Source organism: Bacillus rossius (assembly GCF_032445375.1).
Source record: "Bacillus rossius redtenbacheri isolate Brsri chromosome 9 unlocalized genomic scaffold, Brsri_v3 Brsri_v3_scf9_2, whole genome shotgun sequence".
Lineage (NCBI taxonomy): Eukaryota > Metazoa > Arthropoda > Insecta > Phasmatodea > Bacillidae > Bacillus > Bacillus rossius.
Genome location: NW_026962013.1, coordinates 9114163 through 9131955, shown reverse-complemented (window position 1 = coordinate 9131955; position 17793 = coordinate 9114163). Strand labels below are relative to the sequence as shown.

The 17793-nt window shown below is 37.9% G+C and overlaps 1 protein-coding gene across 1 annotated transcript; it reads left to right on the top strand.

The window, feature by feature from the left end:
- Positions 1 to 866: 866 nt before the first annotated feature.
- Positions 867 to 17078, top strand: LOC134543030 (sphingomyelin phosphodiesterase-like). Its single transcript, XM_063387728.1, has 10 exons — positions 867 to 1378; positions 3414 to 3727; positions 4976 to 5152; positions 7181 to 7396; positions 8235 to 8407; positions 9667 to 9858; positions 10668 to 10838; positions 12284 to 12464; positions 14715 to 14905; positions 15858 to 17078. The coding sequence occupies exons 1-10, from the start codon at positions 1309 to 1311 to the stop codon at positions 16180 to 16182; spliced, it is 2010 nt and encodes a 669-aa protein (XP_063243798.1). The 5' UTR covers positions 867 to 1308; the 3' UTR covers positions 16183 to 17078.
- Positions 17079 to 17793: the final 715 nt, after the last annotated feature.

Genomic DNA, 17793 nt, shown 5'->3' with positions numbered 1-17793 from the left:
ATTTTATGATCATGAATGACAATGCTGTTTTATTCAGTTCTTAGATTACCTTGAACACTTAATCCAAACCTTACATAAAGATGATAAATAAGAACTAAGTAAAGAAGTAGGTAAACAGTGGGTTTTAGCTTTTTATTTCCAGCGGTGAAAACTGAGGAAACTTTTAACTCTCTTCCAGAAGTCTTACACCATTTTTTTTTATTAATATTTTGGTAGTTTTAATCTCAACATTGGTTTTAATGTTTCAACTTATACTGCTTTTTTCAGTGATTATAAACATAAGTCAGTAAAATACTAAAATTTGTCTATTGAAATAGTACTACATATATTACAGCATTATTGAAACTTGTCTTCTTCACGTGGTCATACATGCGACAGAACTAAACATAAACATAAGGTGTGACTGCGGCATATCTATGTTGATTGAGGAGGACTTAAAGTTGGCAATTACTATGCGAACGCAAATGAGAAAGAAGGGAGCCCATACTCCCAACATTGTGATATTTGCCCCATTTTTGTGCTTCCTCTGCAGAGTTCACTTTTTACAAGTTGGCTGGCCAAAAGACTCAAACACCTCAAGGTACATCCAGCCTATGTAATGTACATATATGCTGCATGGGCAGGCTAACTCTGATGCCTCTATTGCGGCAGTTTTCAAAACCACATACGGCAAAAGCAAACCCATCTACTAGAAGCAATGTGAAGAGCAAACACAGAATCATTTCATGTGAAAAAATGTTTTTAGCTAGGAGAAGAGTGGGATGGGTAAATTTTTGCAAAATTTTTTTGTTCCAAGTTTTAATCTCAATATTTGACATTTTCAAAATTAATTTTATTGGTGTAAGGTTCAATTCCAAAGTATTGAAGCTGTATCTCAAGTCTGTTGATTTCCTCCACTAGGGGTACTGAATTTACAACCCATTTAGAGTTCATATTTTTCCTTCACTATTCATCATTGTTCTAGAGATTTCACCAACTTTTTTAATAATAACTGATAGTTGATAGATTTTTATTTATTAATTTTTTTAGTTTAGTAAATGCTGATACCATATAGCCAATCACAATTGTTAAGACATAAAAATAACAAACCAAGGTCATGGGTTAGGTGTAAAAAAATGATTTACTATCTCCCTGAAATGATGAGAGTGGAATTATCTATTGAATAGCATAATCTGATAATATGCTATGTTATTTTCTGATAACATTTGACCGTGGCAGTTTGATGTGGCCATGTGACTTGGAAATCATGTGCTGGTATTTAAGAGCATGTGAGCTCGAAGGATTTTGCACATTACACCTTGCCTCAACATGATTCAATTCACAGCTGTTGTAGTGTTTGTTCTCGCTTCACGCGATGTCTTTGGACTTCCTGTAGCAGGTAACGTACAGAGAGCAAGTTCATTGTCACATTCTGACAGTCAAAATTATGGGCAAATTTTGCACATTTATTATTAAATTGCTTTCTAAAATGTACTGCATGTGTGGAATGTATTTCAACAGAATTCTTGCACATTGCAAATCTCTGCGACAATGGTTTCTTGTTTGAATTTCATATTTTTTAATTTCACACATTTGGTTACTTTTTATTTTGTTGTTGAGGGCTTGACTGATGTGTCATTCGTACACAGAAGAATCAATCAAAGAATTAATAAGTACTAATATGGGGCCTTAAGGGGCCCGCCTACCTGGGCACACATACGGTGTGCAGAGCTTCAGGAAAAACAACGCGATTTCAAAACTACTCAAGATATCCGAGTGGGGCCTATTTACGAATAGCATTTAAGAGTTCGCTGAGGACCGAAAAGTACTTTTAATTTCGGATTAAGTTTTTAAACTGTATTTCTAGAAGAGTTAAAATGGCTTAAACGCGTGTTTTCAGAGTAATTTTTAGGCATAAAACAATCAATACAGATTCTTGAAAGCACTTAAGGGGCTTGCATAACACCTTTATCTTCATTTCTCCGCCATATAATGTTACGGTCACCGCTGAAATTTCACAGTTATCCTGTGACGACGAGACGAATGCGCGCCAGTTCACAGCCTTGCGCTTAGAGGCGATACCGCGCTGAAAGCACCAGCGAGCGTCGCGCTTATCATCCCGCCTCACTAACACACATACACCCCTGACGAGGCGGGTCCCTTAAACTCTGAATATTGCTGCTGTGGCCTGTAATCTAATGGAGGTTCTTTTATTTTCATTTAATGTAGTTATTCATCTATCTTTTTACTTGAACTGATCTTTATTGTTGGGTTTTATAGAAGGAAGGTAAGCCAATGATAGTTTGGCAGAAATTTCAGCTTCAAGTGTGATTAACAGTGACAAGATCATGTGGTGAATTGCATAAAACCAAAATAACATCGCAAAGCTAGTCAATACAACACGGACAACACCAATATGTGAGTTAAGGTGGTCCCACACGATTCAACTTTTTGTTCAATTTGAGGAATGCGTCAAGCGCGAGCAGTAGCGCAAGTGACGCATGCCACTAGCACGTGCGTTATTTCCTGGAATTTGGTAGCGCACGGCTGTGCGCAAGGAGTCTCGCCATCAGTGCGAATCTCGTGCGTCTTCGGCAGTCGCTTTCTGGCGGGCTTCACTTTCGATACAATAGTATGTCTCTTATGACGCATGCGTTGCTGCACACGCGTGTGGGAACAACCTACGTGTGCCTTGAATTCACTGAGCGCTTTCAACTTGCATCATTCAACATTTTCCAAGTTGCATGCGCAAAGCGCATGTAACTGTTGAATCGTGTGGGACAAGCTTTAATACACCATGCAGCACTGAAATGCAACTACATATAAACATGAAATCAATCAGCAGTTTCACATAACTTAACTCAAACCATAAAAATGTTATCTATCGTAAATTCATTAAATGTAATTATGTAACATGACTTTTGAACGAAAATGAATAAAATAAATGGATTGAGAAAAAATTAATATCATGTTGTTCGACCTTGCATCATTTATTAGTTACATAGTTTACATTAAACATGTTGGCACATTTTTCAAGCACTCAAAACTATGCCAATTTTTTTATTTTTTTTGAATACATAGGTATTTCTTTTCGAGACATGCTTATTACAAATTATTTTATGGTATAAGTGCATCATGTGTCAATCAAAATGAGAATATTTTGATGAAATATGTATTAAAAATAATTTTTAGTTTCATATTTTTTTAAATACTCCATTTTTATGAATAAACACAACAACACAACACAAAAACCACACCAAAATCTCCTGTTTTTTAAAAAAAAACAAAATAGATGTAAAAATAAAACCATAAAATCTTGTTCCTAGTGATTAGACATTTGGAAAACATTATAACATACATTTGAAAATAATGTATTGACTTAAAACAAACATTTTAGATGCCGGTATAATTTATAATTTTTGTCTTTTTTCTAGTTGATGATAAGATGACGGAACTCTCCGTAGAGCTGAGTCAGTTCGTTGAAGCGGGCTGCGGCTCAGAAAGGCTGCAGGAGTTAATGGACGATCTCAACGTTCGGGAAATGTTCCGCCACACGCGGGGAGAGGGCGCAGTGGAGGAATACGCTCAGCTGAACTGTGGCCTGTGCAAGTTGGTCGCGACCACGGTACTGAACAACTACCGCAGGTACCACAACATCACCGTACTTGCGGACGCGGTGATCAATCTTTGCAAAAGTCTGAATATTGAAACGGCTGAAGTCTGCACAGGAGTGGTCAGAGTACACCAGGTGAGTGAGTGATAAGATAGCATTTCCACTTTTTTTTAAGAATTTTTGTCTTGTTTTGTACTCTTCAAATTTAAAAAAAAAAACTTGTGTGATAGCTTTTGCATTTCAGTAAGTTTTAATTGGGTTTCATTCCTGAAGTTTTATTACTTACACCTGATAGCCACCAGTGTGAGTCTTATATAGTTTGGGAAAGGGGGGGGGGGGGGTTTAGGAAGCTGCCCCAACTCCCTTTCTTAGGTGGAAAAAAAAATTAAAGAGCAATAAAATGCAGTTTATTATTGATTATTATCCAAGCCGAGCAGATTACAATAATCAGCCAGCGACGATAAGGCTATCCACCTAGACATAACTAATACGTACGTATGTACTTGAATGGTGAATCAATTATGGCTCTTGAAATGTGCCGGATCCCGTTGTGGGTGGTTAGAATTAAAAGAACGAGCTAAACAAATATTTTGAGCGAATCATTACACAGAAACTTGATTTGAATGTATCTACATATTCAGTCAATTGATTCATTCTGCCCATCTCTAGTATGAATAAGAAATCAGGCAGTTTGAATTCTGTTCATTAACATACTCTAGCTGGGTAAATACATAAATAAAAAAAATGGTGCATTGTAAATAATATTTTTGAGTGACTTAATCAATTATACAATACTCAGATTTAAGTTTTAATTAGAAAAATGGGGGAGTGCTAGTAACATTAAAAGCTTTTGCGACTGCTCCCCATGTCGATTTGAGGGATGGCCCAGTCATGCATGATGAGGAATAATCGTCTGACAGACTGTCCCAAGGTCCAGGTGGTTCCAATACCTCAAGTGCATTATTTGGCTTAAATTTTGTGGAATTCTTAAGGGCGAGCATGCTCAGAGGGACTCTCTTTCCATCACTGTACATATTTATTTGATAACTCGCAATCTTGATGTAAGCTTTTGGACATACGCCATTGCTAAGCACATGTATGTCTGTAGAAGAAAACTACAAAAAAAAAAACAAACAGAAATGACAAAAACACAAATTAAGCAAAAAAATTGATGTTGTCAGGATGATTAATCATGATTAATCAATTTGTGTTTTTGTCATTTGTGTTTTTTGTAGTTTTCTTCCACAGACATAAAAAGCTTACATCAAGTCATGCACTCCTACTGCACAAATCTTTCAAAGATAATAACTCTCGATCTGCACAACAATTGTACTTTATGGAGCTGGAGAAAATTTATCTCGGAATGTTTGTTTTTGTTAACAGAGGGCGTTTGAGTTCCTGATGACCCACATGAACGTGACGGACGACGACGCGATCAAACAGAAGCTGTGCAGTTTGGTGGTGAACAGCGGCAGCTGCGTCTGGGAGGACGAGTGGACCGTGGACGTGGACTTGGGGTCCAAGCCCGAGCCGACCTCGCAGCAAGTCCAGCAGGAGAAGGTGAGCGAGACTTCCCGACCGCTCGGCGAGGTGCCGTGCCGTGTGTAGTTTCAGTTCCGCGGCACAGTTGTGAATGCAAGAACTTAAACATCTCGAGGACCTCGGGCAGGGCCGAGGCCACGGTTTTGTGAAGGTGAGGGTTCAGTACAACCAGGGCCGGATTTAGTGGTCTGGAGGCCTCGGGGTAGCAGAGGAACGGAGGCACCCTGGCCCCAAATTATGTTCCAAATAAAATGAACAATTTCTTTCAGTTGAGTTTTCCAATAAATTATTTATTGTGAAATCAAGTAGATTCTCTTAGTATTTAAATACATACATAAATGTAATCGAAGACAAGAATTATATGAAATTATTGTGGGGGCCTTCCATTTGTGGAGGCCCCGGGGCTTTCGCCCCGGTTGCCCTCCCCTAAATCGGGCTTTGAGTACAACCATTGTATAATTTTTAAAAAATATTTTTTCTCTATAGCTGAATTTCAAAAGAAAATTTACTGTTCGCACTTAAATAAAATCTCTTGGAAAAGCAAACTTTTAGAACTCCTAGTAAAAATTTTCTTGAAGAAACGGAACATTTCATATTTTGGTTTGTAATTTAGTTATTTATATGATTTATTTGAAATGAGTGTTAATTACACATAAGGTATTGTTATTAAATACATGAAACACATATGTCAGTGAATGAAAGACAAACTTATAATAACACTTGTTTAAACTGGCATTAAATATTGATTACTTGGAAAAACAATTCCGTTCACTTATGTGTACAAGGCCTATAGGGCTATAATGATGAAATAAGTTACTGTAGCCCACCTACTAATACAATAATCCTTTATAAAATAATATATAAGTAGCTGATTTTCATTGTTTTTTTTAAATTTCTTTCCTTGCTCGTTTGTTTTTTTTAATCCTGGAAGGGATGGGACTGAACCCCAGGGTTTGCCATGCCTACCTCCTACTAGAACCATTCTAATTCGGTTTCTATTCTAGACATGTCCTTCTGACATTTTTGCAAGGATAAATGTAGCGAATATTGCATGTAGCAAGTTGCTTGCAATACCTACATACCGTGAGTAATGGACTTACTACAGTGATTGTTACCTCGTTAGTTTATTTTAGTTTACGGTATTTTTAATGTGAGAATTTTAAATAACCTTATGCCCATAGCAATTCATTATTAGTGGTTAATATTTAGAATCCTTTATCAGATATTTACACACTGGACTTTATTGCAACTTGAATAATTGAAAATGCAGGAGAAAGTAAAGAAATAGAAATATGAAAAAAATTATTTGTTGGAGTTTAAAAACTGAAGTAAGGTTAGCATTGCAATTCACTTTTAAAATATCTGTCTCTATTTAAACTTGTACCAGTGTTAGCTAAATTCATTTGCAGCTAGATTACGAAATCAAGTATAATTTTTTTATTTATTTTGTTGTACTTTAGAACTTTTAATTGTGGTATACATATTTGTATTAGTGATAAAATTAGAGTAGTAGTTAAGTAAGGTGCCTAGTAAAAGGTGTTTTCCTTGTAATTCAACTTAGGTTGTTATTCACACTGAGAATGCTCCCTTGTCATGTATTGCGTTTCGTATATGACTTCTAATATGCCTCAAATACGTATATGAATACTTAGTTTCCATTAAAATTTTGTGTGCTCAATTTTTCTTGTGTTAGACTGGCTGAGTGGTCAGATCACTTGTCTCTTACGAAGGCGATCCTAATTTTATTTCTGGCAGGGAACAGACACAAATGTTCGGCAAGTTAAATAGGAAACGAGGCTGACATTGCATTAGGCCGTTAGGTTTTCTCGGCGTGCTCCTACGTGTATCTTGCCCGTTCATTCCATTGAGTGCTCCAAATCTCTGGTGACCTTGATGCCGACGAAACATTTTGCCCCGACAGAACAGTCCGTTCGCTGGCCGACTGCACAGGGTGGATGATCGTGCCGTCGTCTGGCCCGCAGGCGGCGACGATAGTGCAGCTGTCGGACATCCGGGTGGATGATCGTGTCGTCCCCTGGTCCGCAGGCGGTGACGATAGTGCAGCTGTCGGACATCCACCTGGACCCGGCGTACAGGGTGAAGGGCAACGCGACGTGCGGGGAGCCAACGTGCTGCCGTGCGGCGCAGGGGGACCCTGAGGACGAGACCGGCGCGGCGGGGCAGTGGGGGGACTACCGTAGCTGCGACCTGCCCGCACACACGCTCCGGAACACCCTCGACTTCATCAAGAAGCAACACAAGGTGGGAATGAACCAGCACAGTTTCTTGTGTTGCAAGTTTTAACTGATTCAGAATCAGAGATTTTTAAGGTGAAACTTAAAAACACCTGGTAAGGTAATTCAAGGCGATCGTTTCATCAAAGCATAAGGAAAGTATACCTAACACAGTGAAAAGTGCAGTGATCAGGAGTGGGGCACATACTTGCATACTTTCATGCCTGTGCCCTTGCATACTTGTGCACTTGAATACATGCATACTTGCATACTTGTGCACTCACATACTTGCTCACTTGCATAATTGCTCACTCCCATACTTGCTCACATTCTTATACTTCTTGTACATCTCTTTACCTGTGAAGTTTTGCTTTTGACATGCTTGGTTCCACGCACCCATGTTTTTAGTTCTGGGGCTCTATACATTATGAATCATAATAAACATTACTGTGAGCTAATTCAAACAATTATTTCATCTACATATAAGCTTATCAAACAAACAGTGAAAATCATGTTGACAAAAAAAAAGCAATAGTTGAATACTAAAATTTATTGATTCCACTTTGAATTTTCGAAGCTTTCCCATGTACAGCATCTGCAATGTCTTCATGAGCAAAACTGGTGGGGGGGGGGGGGGGGGGGGGGGAGGTGGAGGAGGGGATATTAGCTAATGTTCTGTCCTTTCCCTGGGATTCCATGGAATAGAAGACCTCAGTGTTGGTAATCACACTTCAAATACATTTTTAAAACTATTTTATTATTTTCAACTATTTAAAGCCATGAATGATAAATGGAATAGCATATTTTTTGAAGGAAGTGCAAATGGTCATGTCACTATTTTTGTCCCGTGCTTTCGCAACTAACAGACCATCGACTTCATCTACGTCACTGGTGATTACGTGAACCATGCGGTGTGGGCGACCGGAGTCGAGTCGAACAGCGCGGTCATCACCTCAGTCGTCCAGACCGTCGCAGAAGTGTTCGCAGATTCAAAAATAGTGTACGCGCTTGGAAACCATGAAGCCAGCCCTGTGAATGCGTAAGTATTTTTAGTTCTCAGAACTTCCTTAGGTCTTGCGTGGGATTGTACAAATACTGAATAAAAATATCTGTATGTGACCAGATGCTGTGTGGGTGGGATGAATGGTTAAGTTAATGAATGGTGGGTAAGGGAAAAGAGTGTAGGAGTAAAATGGGGATGTGAATTGGTATACATTTGCATTCTGAAACACAAAAATAGTATGCTACAGGGACATTCATTGTTCATGCGCTATACATATACACTCAAATAAAGTATTTAACTATGTACATATGTTGTTCTTGTACCTGTAGAATGTTATATTTGGACTCCACAGTTTTGTACCAAAAGTTGTGGTTATATTATAAATAAAAAGTAGATTTCAGGTTTCAATCTGGCAGATTTTAATAGCATCCCAAAGTTTATTTTTAATCAAATACTAGTAAAACTCTTTTCATAGTTTACATCAGAGTTAAGAGTAATATTAAAGATTTATGTATTAACATGAGGCAGCTCAGGAAATTTAATTCAGTCGACATCTCAATATTCTCAAGTTAAGGTCTGTTGAACAATTCATTGTTGACTAAGTAACTTGGTTGAAAAAAAATATTATTTAATAAAAAAATATAATAGGTATTCTACTTTTTTAGTGGTTTAGTTATAGATACTTTTCTGTGAGACCATTAGGGCATTGGAAATGGTATCAACAGCTAATTTAGCAAACTGATTAGTGATTGTGTTTTTTTTTTGTAGTGAGCTGTTGGTGGTGAGATATATATTTGTTTCTGCACATAGTAACATAATTATGATGCTACCTTGGCACTACGATGCTATTACAGTTGATGTAAAACTGTGTCACTTATATTGTCACTATAGTTTCACGATCATTGTCTGTAGTGTCTATATTAATATAGTACTCTACAAGTTAATTTTGGTAAAATACAGCCACCCTCCTCTAATTCCCCGTGCATTCACTTAATCTTTTTTGAGTTTCTCAAGAACTTCTTAATATTTATTCTTACATTTCCTTACTCTGTTATTGTAAATACAATTCTTCATTGCACAGATCCAGATCTCTATGTATGGCTCTACCGTGCTCCGATAGCATATTTTATGATTTAAATTGTTTTATATTCTTGTGATTGTTTTGAAAAACTCCATTTCACTTTCAATTGTAGAATATTTGCCTTTCTTTGTAGTTTTGATTTTTATGAGTTGGCCAAACATTCCTGTTGGTTTTAGCATTTATATATGTCTGTTTCGAATGTTATGATTCTCAGGTACGCTCCGTTGGACGTGGATAACGACACCTCAACCAACTGGCTCTTCGAACTGGTGTCCGACTTGTGGTCTCCGTACATCACCGAAGATGCGAAGCAAACAATACTTGACGGAGGATACTATACGATGAAGTTACAAGACAATCTCAGAGTCATTGTGCTTAACAATATCGTTTGCTACAATTTGAATCTGTGAGTGCAGAATTTCATTGATCTATCTTTGCGGACAGCAGCATTGCTTAGTTTACGCTTCTCGTCCTTTACGCCTCACTTATTCATTTCGCCAGTTCTCCATTTTCATGTCGTCACTCCATATCGCCTCTAATGACTGTAATGTTGATACGTTAAGGCGTGGTCTCACTTACCATGTTGATTTTTTATTTTCTCATCATTTCTACTAGCTAAGGGCTATTTCTATAAATATAACACTATACCTTGTTTGCAATTGTTGTTCTGTTACATATATTTTTGGCAGATATTTCCTAACTTTTATATATAATAAGTGAGAAAAGGAGCACAAGAGTTTATGATTGCTATCAGTTGCGCACCATTTTACACCCATTATATAACCATAGGAAATACATGTGGAAAAAAAATATTTGTGAAGAACAACCAATGAAAACTAGTTATTATGTTAAATTTTTATAGACATAGCTCTTAACTAGTAGTAAAGACATAGAAATTTAAAAAAAAAATCAAAATGTCGTGTGTGACCCCACCTAAAGCATTAATACATTCATTTTAAACTGGCTTGTTTTGAAAATTTTTGTGAATGTTGTGTGGGATAGACGAACACATTCATTTTTTTAAAAATATTTTTAGGGCTAAAATTTAATTTAATTTATTTTTTAATAACTGTTTTTGGTCACAAGCAAAATGCACAAAATAGGAAGGCTTTACTTCTCACAGTGTGGGAAGTGCCTCAGACTAGTTCTAGGGCAAGGTGCCGCGCTGACGGCTGCCACGACTGGGAGGGCTGAATCAGCGCGCCTGTCCCGCAGCTGGCTGATGTACCAGTCGGAGGACCCGTACGGGCAGCTGGCCTGGCTGGCGGAGACGCTGCTGCGGGCGGAACGTGACGGGGAGAAGGTGCACATCCTCTACCACATCCCCACGGGCAGCCGGGACTGCGTGCGCACCTGGAGCCGCGAGTACCACCGGATAGTCGACAGGTGGGCGCCCCGCGGGGGAAGCACAACCGGCCCTGCACGAAACCTTCCAACATTCCTCTTCACGACGGCAGATTCCACACTTCCTAAGGGATTGGAAAAGGGGTATACAGTACACTCCCGATTATCCACGAAATTAAGTGGCAGGGCCATTGCGGATAGTGAAAATCGAGGATAGTCCGCAAAAGAGCCGAAAATGGGAAACAAAAAAAAAGAAACATTAATTTCTTCTTAAAAATCTAAAAATTCATTTACATTAAAAGTTACAATGAGTAGTAAAAATTTTTTAAATGATGCTAAAATTTTTGTATTTTACTGAATAATTAACATAGAATACATTTCAGTAATGTAAACATAAAAGTGCTATGTATTTACTTCGTAACAAGGATACAGTACTGTACGTACTCAGAGACTTCATTAGACACTAAAAAAACAACCATACAACTAGAAACAAAGCACGACAGAGACAAAAATAGCAACGCATGCCAGCCTACTGCGTGAGTTCCGAGAAGGCCTTTGGCGTTTTACTGTATACTGCACACAATACACTCAACAGTAGAGTTCAAATTTGCTCACTTGTAATAAAATACAGATTTACATATGTCCTGTTTTTTTTTTTCGTAGTATGTGCGAATAATCCGTCCGTATAGGGAATCTTGCAGTGGCTAGAGAACTAGTAGTGCTAATAAAGTTTAGTTGCAAACTTTGTCAATATATGACATTGACTTGAATTGCGCTATCCTTTGGTGCGTCCATCTTGCGTAGGGGTTACCTGCCTTCCCACAAACTATAGCTGAATGTTGGCTTGTTTTGCTGATGCTTAGCCTGTATCCACCGAGCCAGGTCTGACGACAGTTTTATGATACTGATCCAGGCAAATGCTGGGTTGGAGGCCATTTCTGATATCTACCCAGTTTTCTTAAACTGAGTTCAACGTTCTTGTTCGTCTGGAACAAATTTTGCTGTCAACTTGACTCAACCCTTTCAGTGTATTCGTCCACTGAAGTGGACAATTTACATCTCAGTGATACACCGAGTTTTTCAAACCTTGAATGTGTGGGTTAAGGTGTACCTACATTCTAGTGGACATCATGCTTTAAGGATATGAAATTAAAAAAATTATTTTACATTGATTAATTACTATCAATAACTATACAGTAATATTAGAATTATTTTATAAGATTATTACCACACTAAAAAATCCCAAAAAAATAGTTTTGTTACAACAAAAAAATTAAAATTTAGTGTATATTAGAAATTGACATAATTAGACTAGAAAGGGTTAAATCCATAGCAGAATAATAATAATAATAATAATAATAAAATATATATTTCTTTTGCCAAATACAAATAGCACTCTTGTATGAAAAATTAATGAACGTAACCAAGTGTATTACTTTACCAGGAAAGAACTAGCTAATGTGTTACCTGTAACTATGTTCTGTCAGATTCGAGAACACGATAACTGCCCAGTTCAGCGGCCATTCCCACAACGACGAGTTCCACGTCTTCTACTCGAGCGACAACTCGTCCCGAGCGACCAACGTCGCCATGAACGGCGGGTCGGTGACGACGTACACCTACCTCAACATGAACTACAAGGTGTACACTGTCGATCCGTCTTCGTGGGTGAGTTCCGCGGGCGGCAGCGAGCGTGCGGCCAGAGCCTCGAGGCATGTGCGAACAAACGTGCGAAACTTAAAAAAATAAGCAAACAAATAATTTGATAGTCATGATTGATTCAAGTTCAAGTACAGTAAATCCCTGTTAAGAAGTTCCTCAAGGTACATAGAATATTTTATCTATTAACAGGGATAAGTACACAGGAAGCAGGCCCCCAGGGAAGCCAAGGAGGAGGTGGGAATTTGTTGGTAAAGTCATTTGAAACCAACATGGCAACTTACAGGTCTGTCTTCTTAAAAGTAAAAATTATATTATTCTTCTGACTAAATTCAAAATAATGGATTATTTTCCAAATTATAAAAAAAAAAATATTTACATCATACAATAATTTTTGAAGGTAGGAGGAGAAGACTGAAACAAAGTGGAGGAGGAGGCAGGGGCGTAGGAACCGGGGGGGACAGGGGGGACGTGTCCCCCTGAACTTTTTGGGTGGAGGGGACTGTCCCCCCCAACTTTCTAGACCGTGATATTTTTATTTTATAATATTATTCTGCCCAACTTTATTTGTAATTTATTCACTCTCAAATTTTATCTTAAGGAAACAATAATAGTTTTAACATCGATGTATCCAGTGCTTAGATACAAAAACTGCTTTAGAAGCGCTATTTTGCACTTTTAAATTCAAAATTTTCCGGTGGAGGACCCCCGACCCCCCGTCTTAGTAAGAAGGGAACACAGCTACGCCAATGGGAGGAGGTATGGTGTGAAAAAAAAAAATGGATGGGTTCTGTACCTTCTGGGAAGAAAATAAGTTTTCAAGAAGTGTGCGAAAAGGTGGGGGTAGTTTAAAAAATTCTTCTTAGGACTGACCTTGTATTTGACCAACATCCGTGAAAACAACTTAAAATTAAAATGAGAATTTTACATTGGAGTAGTGTTTTCTACCCTTTCCTTTCTTTTTTTAATTATAATCTAAGTGCTTGGTTACCAGGCTTATCATTTATACTTGTTTTATAATTATTTTGAAACTTAAATGAATTAATGTTCTAAATGTAGCTTTCTATTGGCTTTTATGCATTTATTTCATTTTCAGTTTTTGGTTGTGTAGATGTCCTAACGTAGTGTTTGTAACCCTTCTTCCTCCTTAATTGGAAGAGGGTTTGCGTCCCCGACTCACTCTGGGCGCGAAGGAAAAAAATAAATATTAAAACCAGGCATAAAAAGCTAAACAATATAAATTCCCCACACCACTGTCCAGGGGTCAGGCCAAAAACTTCAAAGGATATAATAGCAGAGTAACCATTAAACAAACAAGAGGCAAGACTTTGGACGTATGTTATTAAAAAAATAGAAATTTGCAAAAATAGTATTTACTATACATAACCATACAAGCTTAGTTACAAAAGCTGACGTTAATAATGGCAGCATCTTATCCCCATTTGCGATACTAACAATAACCTTTAAAAAATCGTAAAAATATAAATACTGATAACAACAAGTATAAAAAATATATAAGGGCGTAAGGCGTGGCCACTATAAAATATCAAATTTAACTAACTGCCCTAATACCAAAAAATCAAACAAGACAATTAATACAAATATATAAAAAATTCTACAATAATAATACTGATGAGGTTCATCAGACCGGGTGCCTGCTGGGGTCCCAGAAGTCGCTACAGGGAGTGAGCAGGCCAGACTTGGATATTCTGAATGCTGGGGATTTTTTTTTTTAAATTTGAAATGCTTTTGTCAGGGTGGGAATCGAGCTGAGTATCTCTGAACCAAGATTTTAGACAACTGTTCATTACATATCAACATAAGTTATGCAACCTTTCTGTCCATAGATGCAGATGATTTGATAGTAAAACGTGATGAGTGCAAAATTCAATTGTCTCTTGTGCTCTTACTCTTAACTTGAATGGTTATGTTTTTTCACCCTCAGCGTTATATTTAAATTTGAGCAATTAATGCACATAGCTGTTTTTAAATCTTGTAGTCACAGTTTTTAGTTTTATGATTTATGATATTGCACCACTGAAGGAAAAAAAAACATTTTTTTTCCTCTACACGTGATAAGTACATAACTAAAAAAAAATCCGTGAAGTTGTTCTACTTTCATGAGCTATTTTTGGTCCATGTTTAGGTTTTAAGTTTTTTGACATAGTTGTGATATCACCCTAATGTAACTCCTAAACAAAACCCCGGGAAAAATCCTTTTGATATGTCGCTTAAAGACGGTGTAATTTTTTTTTTCAGTACATCCTTGACGCAGAAAGCTGGGTGTACAACTTGACAGATGCCAATCTGTACCCGTACATCACTCCAGACTGGTACAAACTGTATTCTTTCAAAGAGGCATACGGTGTTGATAGTTTGGTGCCGTCACAGTTGGAATCTTTGGTGAACCGTATGACTTGGGACCACGACTTGCTACGGAAATATCACATGTAAGTCACATTTTCAACGAGCAGACATAATTTTGATTTTTATGATCCGAGGGACGAACCCAGGACACGGAACTGTGTTACCTGTCTCTTCCCTCGGGATGTACGGGGCGCCGGCGAAGGGCCTTGGTGGGTGGAAGACAGTTCACAGTGAGGTAGCAAAATGGATAAATTCCTGCCAAACAGAGAAAGGCTAAAGTCCTGGCAAAGGGATTTATCGCAATGAGTCATATCACACCTGCTCGCTGGTTTGCCCTTGGACACTTGGGCTGTACTCACAAACTGCCCTATCTCTGGACCGGTGGCGGCAGCGACATCTGGAGGTGGCGTGAGAATCACAGGCGAGATCAGCAAGAGCGCATGAGGCCCAGTAGGAATCTAGCAACTCTCGTAAATTTTTTTCTTCTGGTGAGTCCCCCCCCAAATCCCGCTATGCCGACGCGAGACCCCTCACGGTTCTGTGGGCCCTCCGGCATGCATGTTAGTAGCTACGTTCAGTTGGAATAAGGGTGTGTCTCTGGGCAAGTCCTATACCCTTTAGGTCGGGGATTTTATCATAAAATGGTTGCATGCATTGCTGTTGTTAGCAGGGTTGTCTGGTGCTATAACCCAAAAGAAGGAGAGTCATGTTGAAGGGCACAGTAAAACCAACGGAGATGGAGAGAGCGTTGGGAGAACCTTTGCGAAAGTAGCGAGTGGAGAAACTTGTCATCATAATTGGAGCAGGCTTAGGAAACAGGTAGGGTATGTTAGTGCACAAGTGAAACGACAGATTTTTGAAGGTTTTGCAGAGTGATATGAAATGAATAGGGGTAGCAGCCCTATTATAGCTAGGGTAGCAGAGCTGTCCATGGCCATGGCGGTGACAGATACAGCTCGTTTCTCTGCAATGCAGAAATAAAGGTTATCATCTCAGGAATACTGGAAAGTAAATTAGTGTTTGTTTTTTCTACAGGTTTTACGTGAAAGGGGCGGAACCGTCTCTGTCCTGCGATGAGGATTGTCTTCAGGAACGGTTGTGTGACATTGTGACCGCGAACAGCGGGGATCCCACGATATGCAACCTGATGAAAGAAAAATTTTTGCAACACTCACCATCGGCATCGCTAAACAACGTGACCCGACCAGCCGGAACTGAAGGCACGCCACAGTCACCATCACCATCACCATCTGCCGTGACGAACGGCTCAACACTCTCGCCATCCGCTTCGTCCTCACTTTCCGGACTGCATCCCGTTGTAGCTTGTACTGTTCTTGGCGTCATATTTAGTTGTAGGTAAACTGCTAACACAAACATTTTTATAACGGATACATTTTACTTTGGAGTGTGCTATTTTATAGCCTTAAGACTTGTGTCTGCTTAAGATAGTATACATTATATTAATGTATTTTATTAGAGATATTTTTGAAATATTCATCCTGGGGTCGAATCCAGGTTAGCAGCATTTTCTGGCAAAATATAATTTTTTTATTGACAATAAATAAATACATAGCCATTTTTAACGAGTTTGCATTCTCTAGTAAAGCTGTAAAATTGATTTCACTTTATTGATTTTAAGCTACAGAAATGTATGTACAATTTTTAGAAAACCAATAATCAGGTTCACTTTAATAATATAATGTAATACTCATCATATATGGTTTGTTGAATATTTGCTACAACTTACCTTTGTTCACGTAAGTGCCTAGTTAGTGTTTTTAATGGAAATATTTCCTTAATATTGATTCTACAATGATTGTTAATTCAATTATTATCATTGGAAGACAATATAATTACGTTCTTGTACATTTGTATTGTGTAATGTTAAGAAATGTACAACTAAAAATAAGTAACTTATTCTTTCCAAATGATTATTTGCTGAAATTCTGATCCAGTCTGTGAGTTCTTTGTTCAGAAGATTGTATAAAATTAAACAATTCTGGGAATTAAAAATTTTATGTACGTAATAATTTTTCTTGTCATTTTTCCCATTAGTGAATTCAGTTTTTGTAAGCAATAGGTCACAGTTACAGAAAATGTTTATCTGAAAATATTATTTGATGTGTAATTAGTTATGTATCACAGTCTCAATGTCACTCACTATCAGAGCATTCCTCTCCTCTTTCTGAAGGTGTTATACATGTGTTTAATTTTAATGACCATGAAAACTTAATAAAATTATATCTTTGCAATAAATAGAAACAATTTTCATTTTCCCTTCCTCCTTCACTGAGCGACCAGGACGAACTGAAATACGTATCTAAAGCTACGGCCACGCAGGCAGCTATGCTAATTATGTTTGCGATGTTCGCTACGCGAGCAAATTATAGCCAGCTGCATCTCAGGTGTTACTGGCCACACCTAGCTGTGTTCACCATGTTCGCTATGTTGGCAATGCTGCGACATTGCCAGGTGTTTGGTTCTCGGCTATTTTTCTAAACGTCGCAGGCTTCGCGCATGCGCAGATAAGCAAAAAAAATCTGTTTTTGTGCGGAATCGTACCGTATTTCTGCGTTTCCTTTTTATGAAGTTTAATTTTTTTTCAGTATTGTTCTTTAAATAGTAATGTCGATGGCAAAGTTCATTGAAGGATTACAAAAATATTCACATTTATGGAATAAATATATGAAAGAATATATAAGGCAGCATATGCATGACAATGCCTGGGAATTTATTCCAAAGGAATGCTATCAAACTGAGAAGTAATTATTCTAAAATGATTCGTAAATTTTGGTTTCGTACTCACAAGCAACTGCTTCATCAAATGATGAAATTCTCCAAATTTTTTTTAGATTAATTTTTTTAGAGTAACTCATGAACCCATTTATTTTTACGTTTAGTACTGCAAGAGTCAGCAGAATATTATCATCTTCAAAATCATCACTCGAATCCCACGTGATGCGTCTCTCCA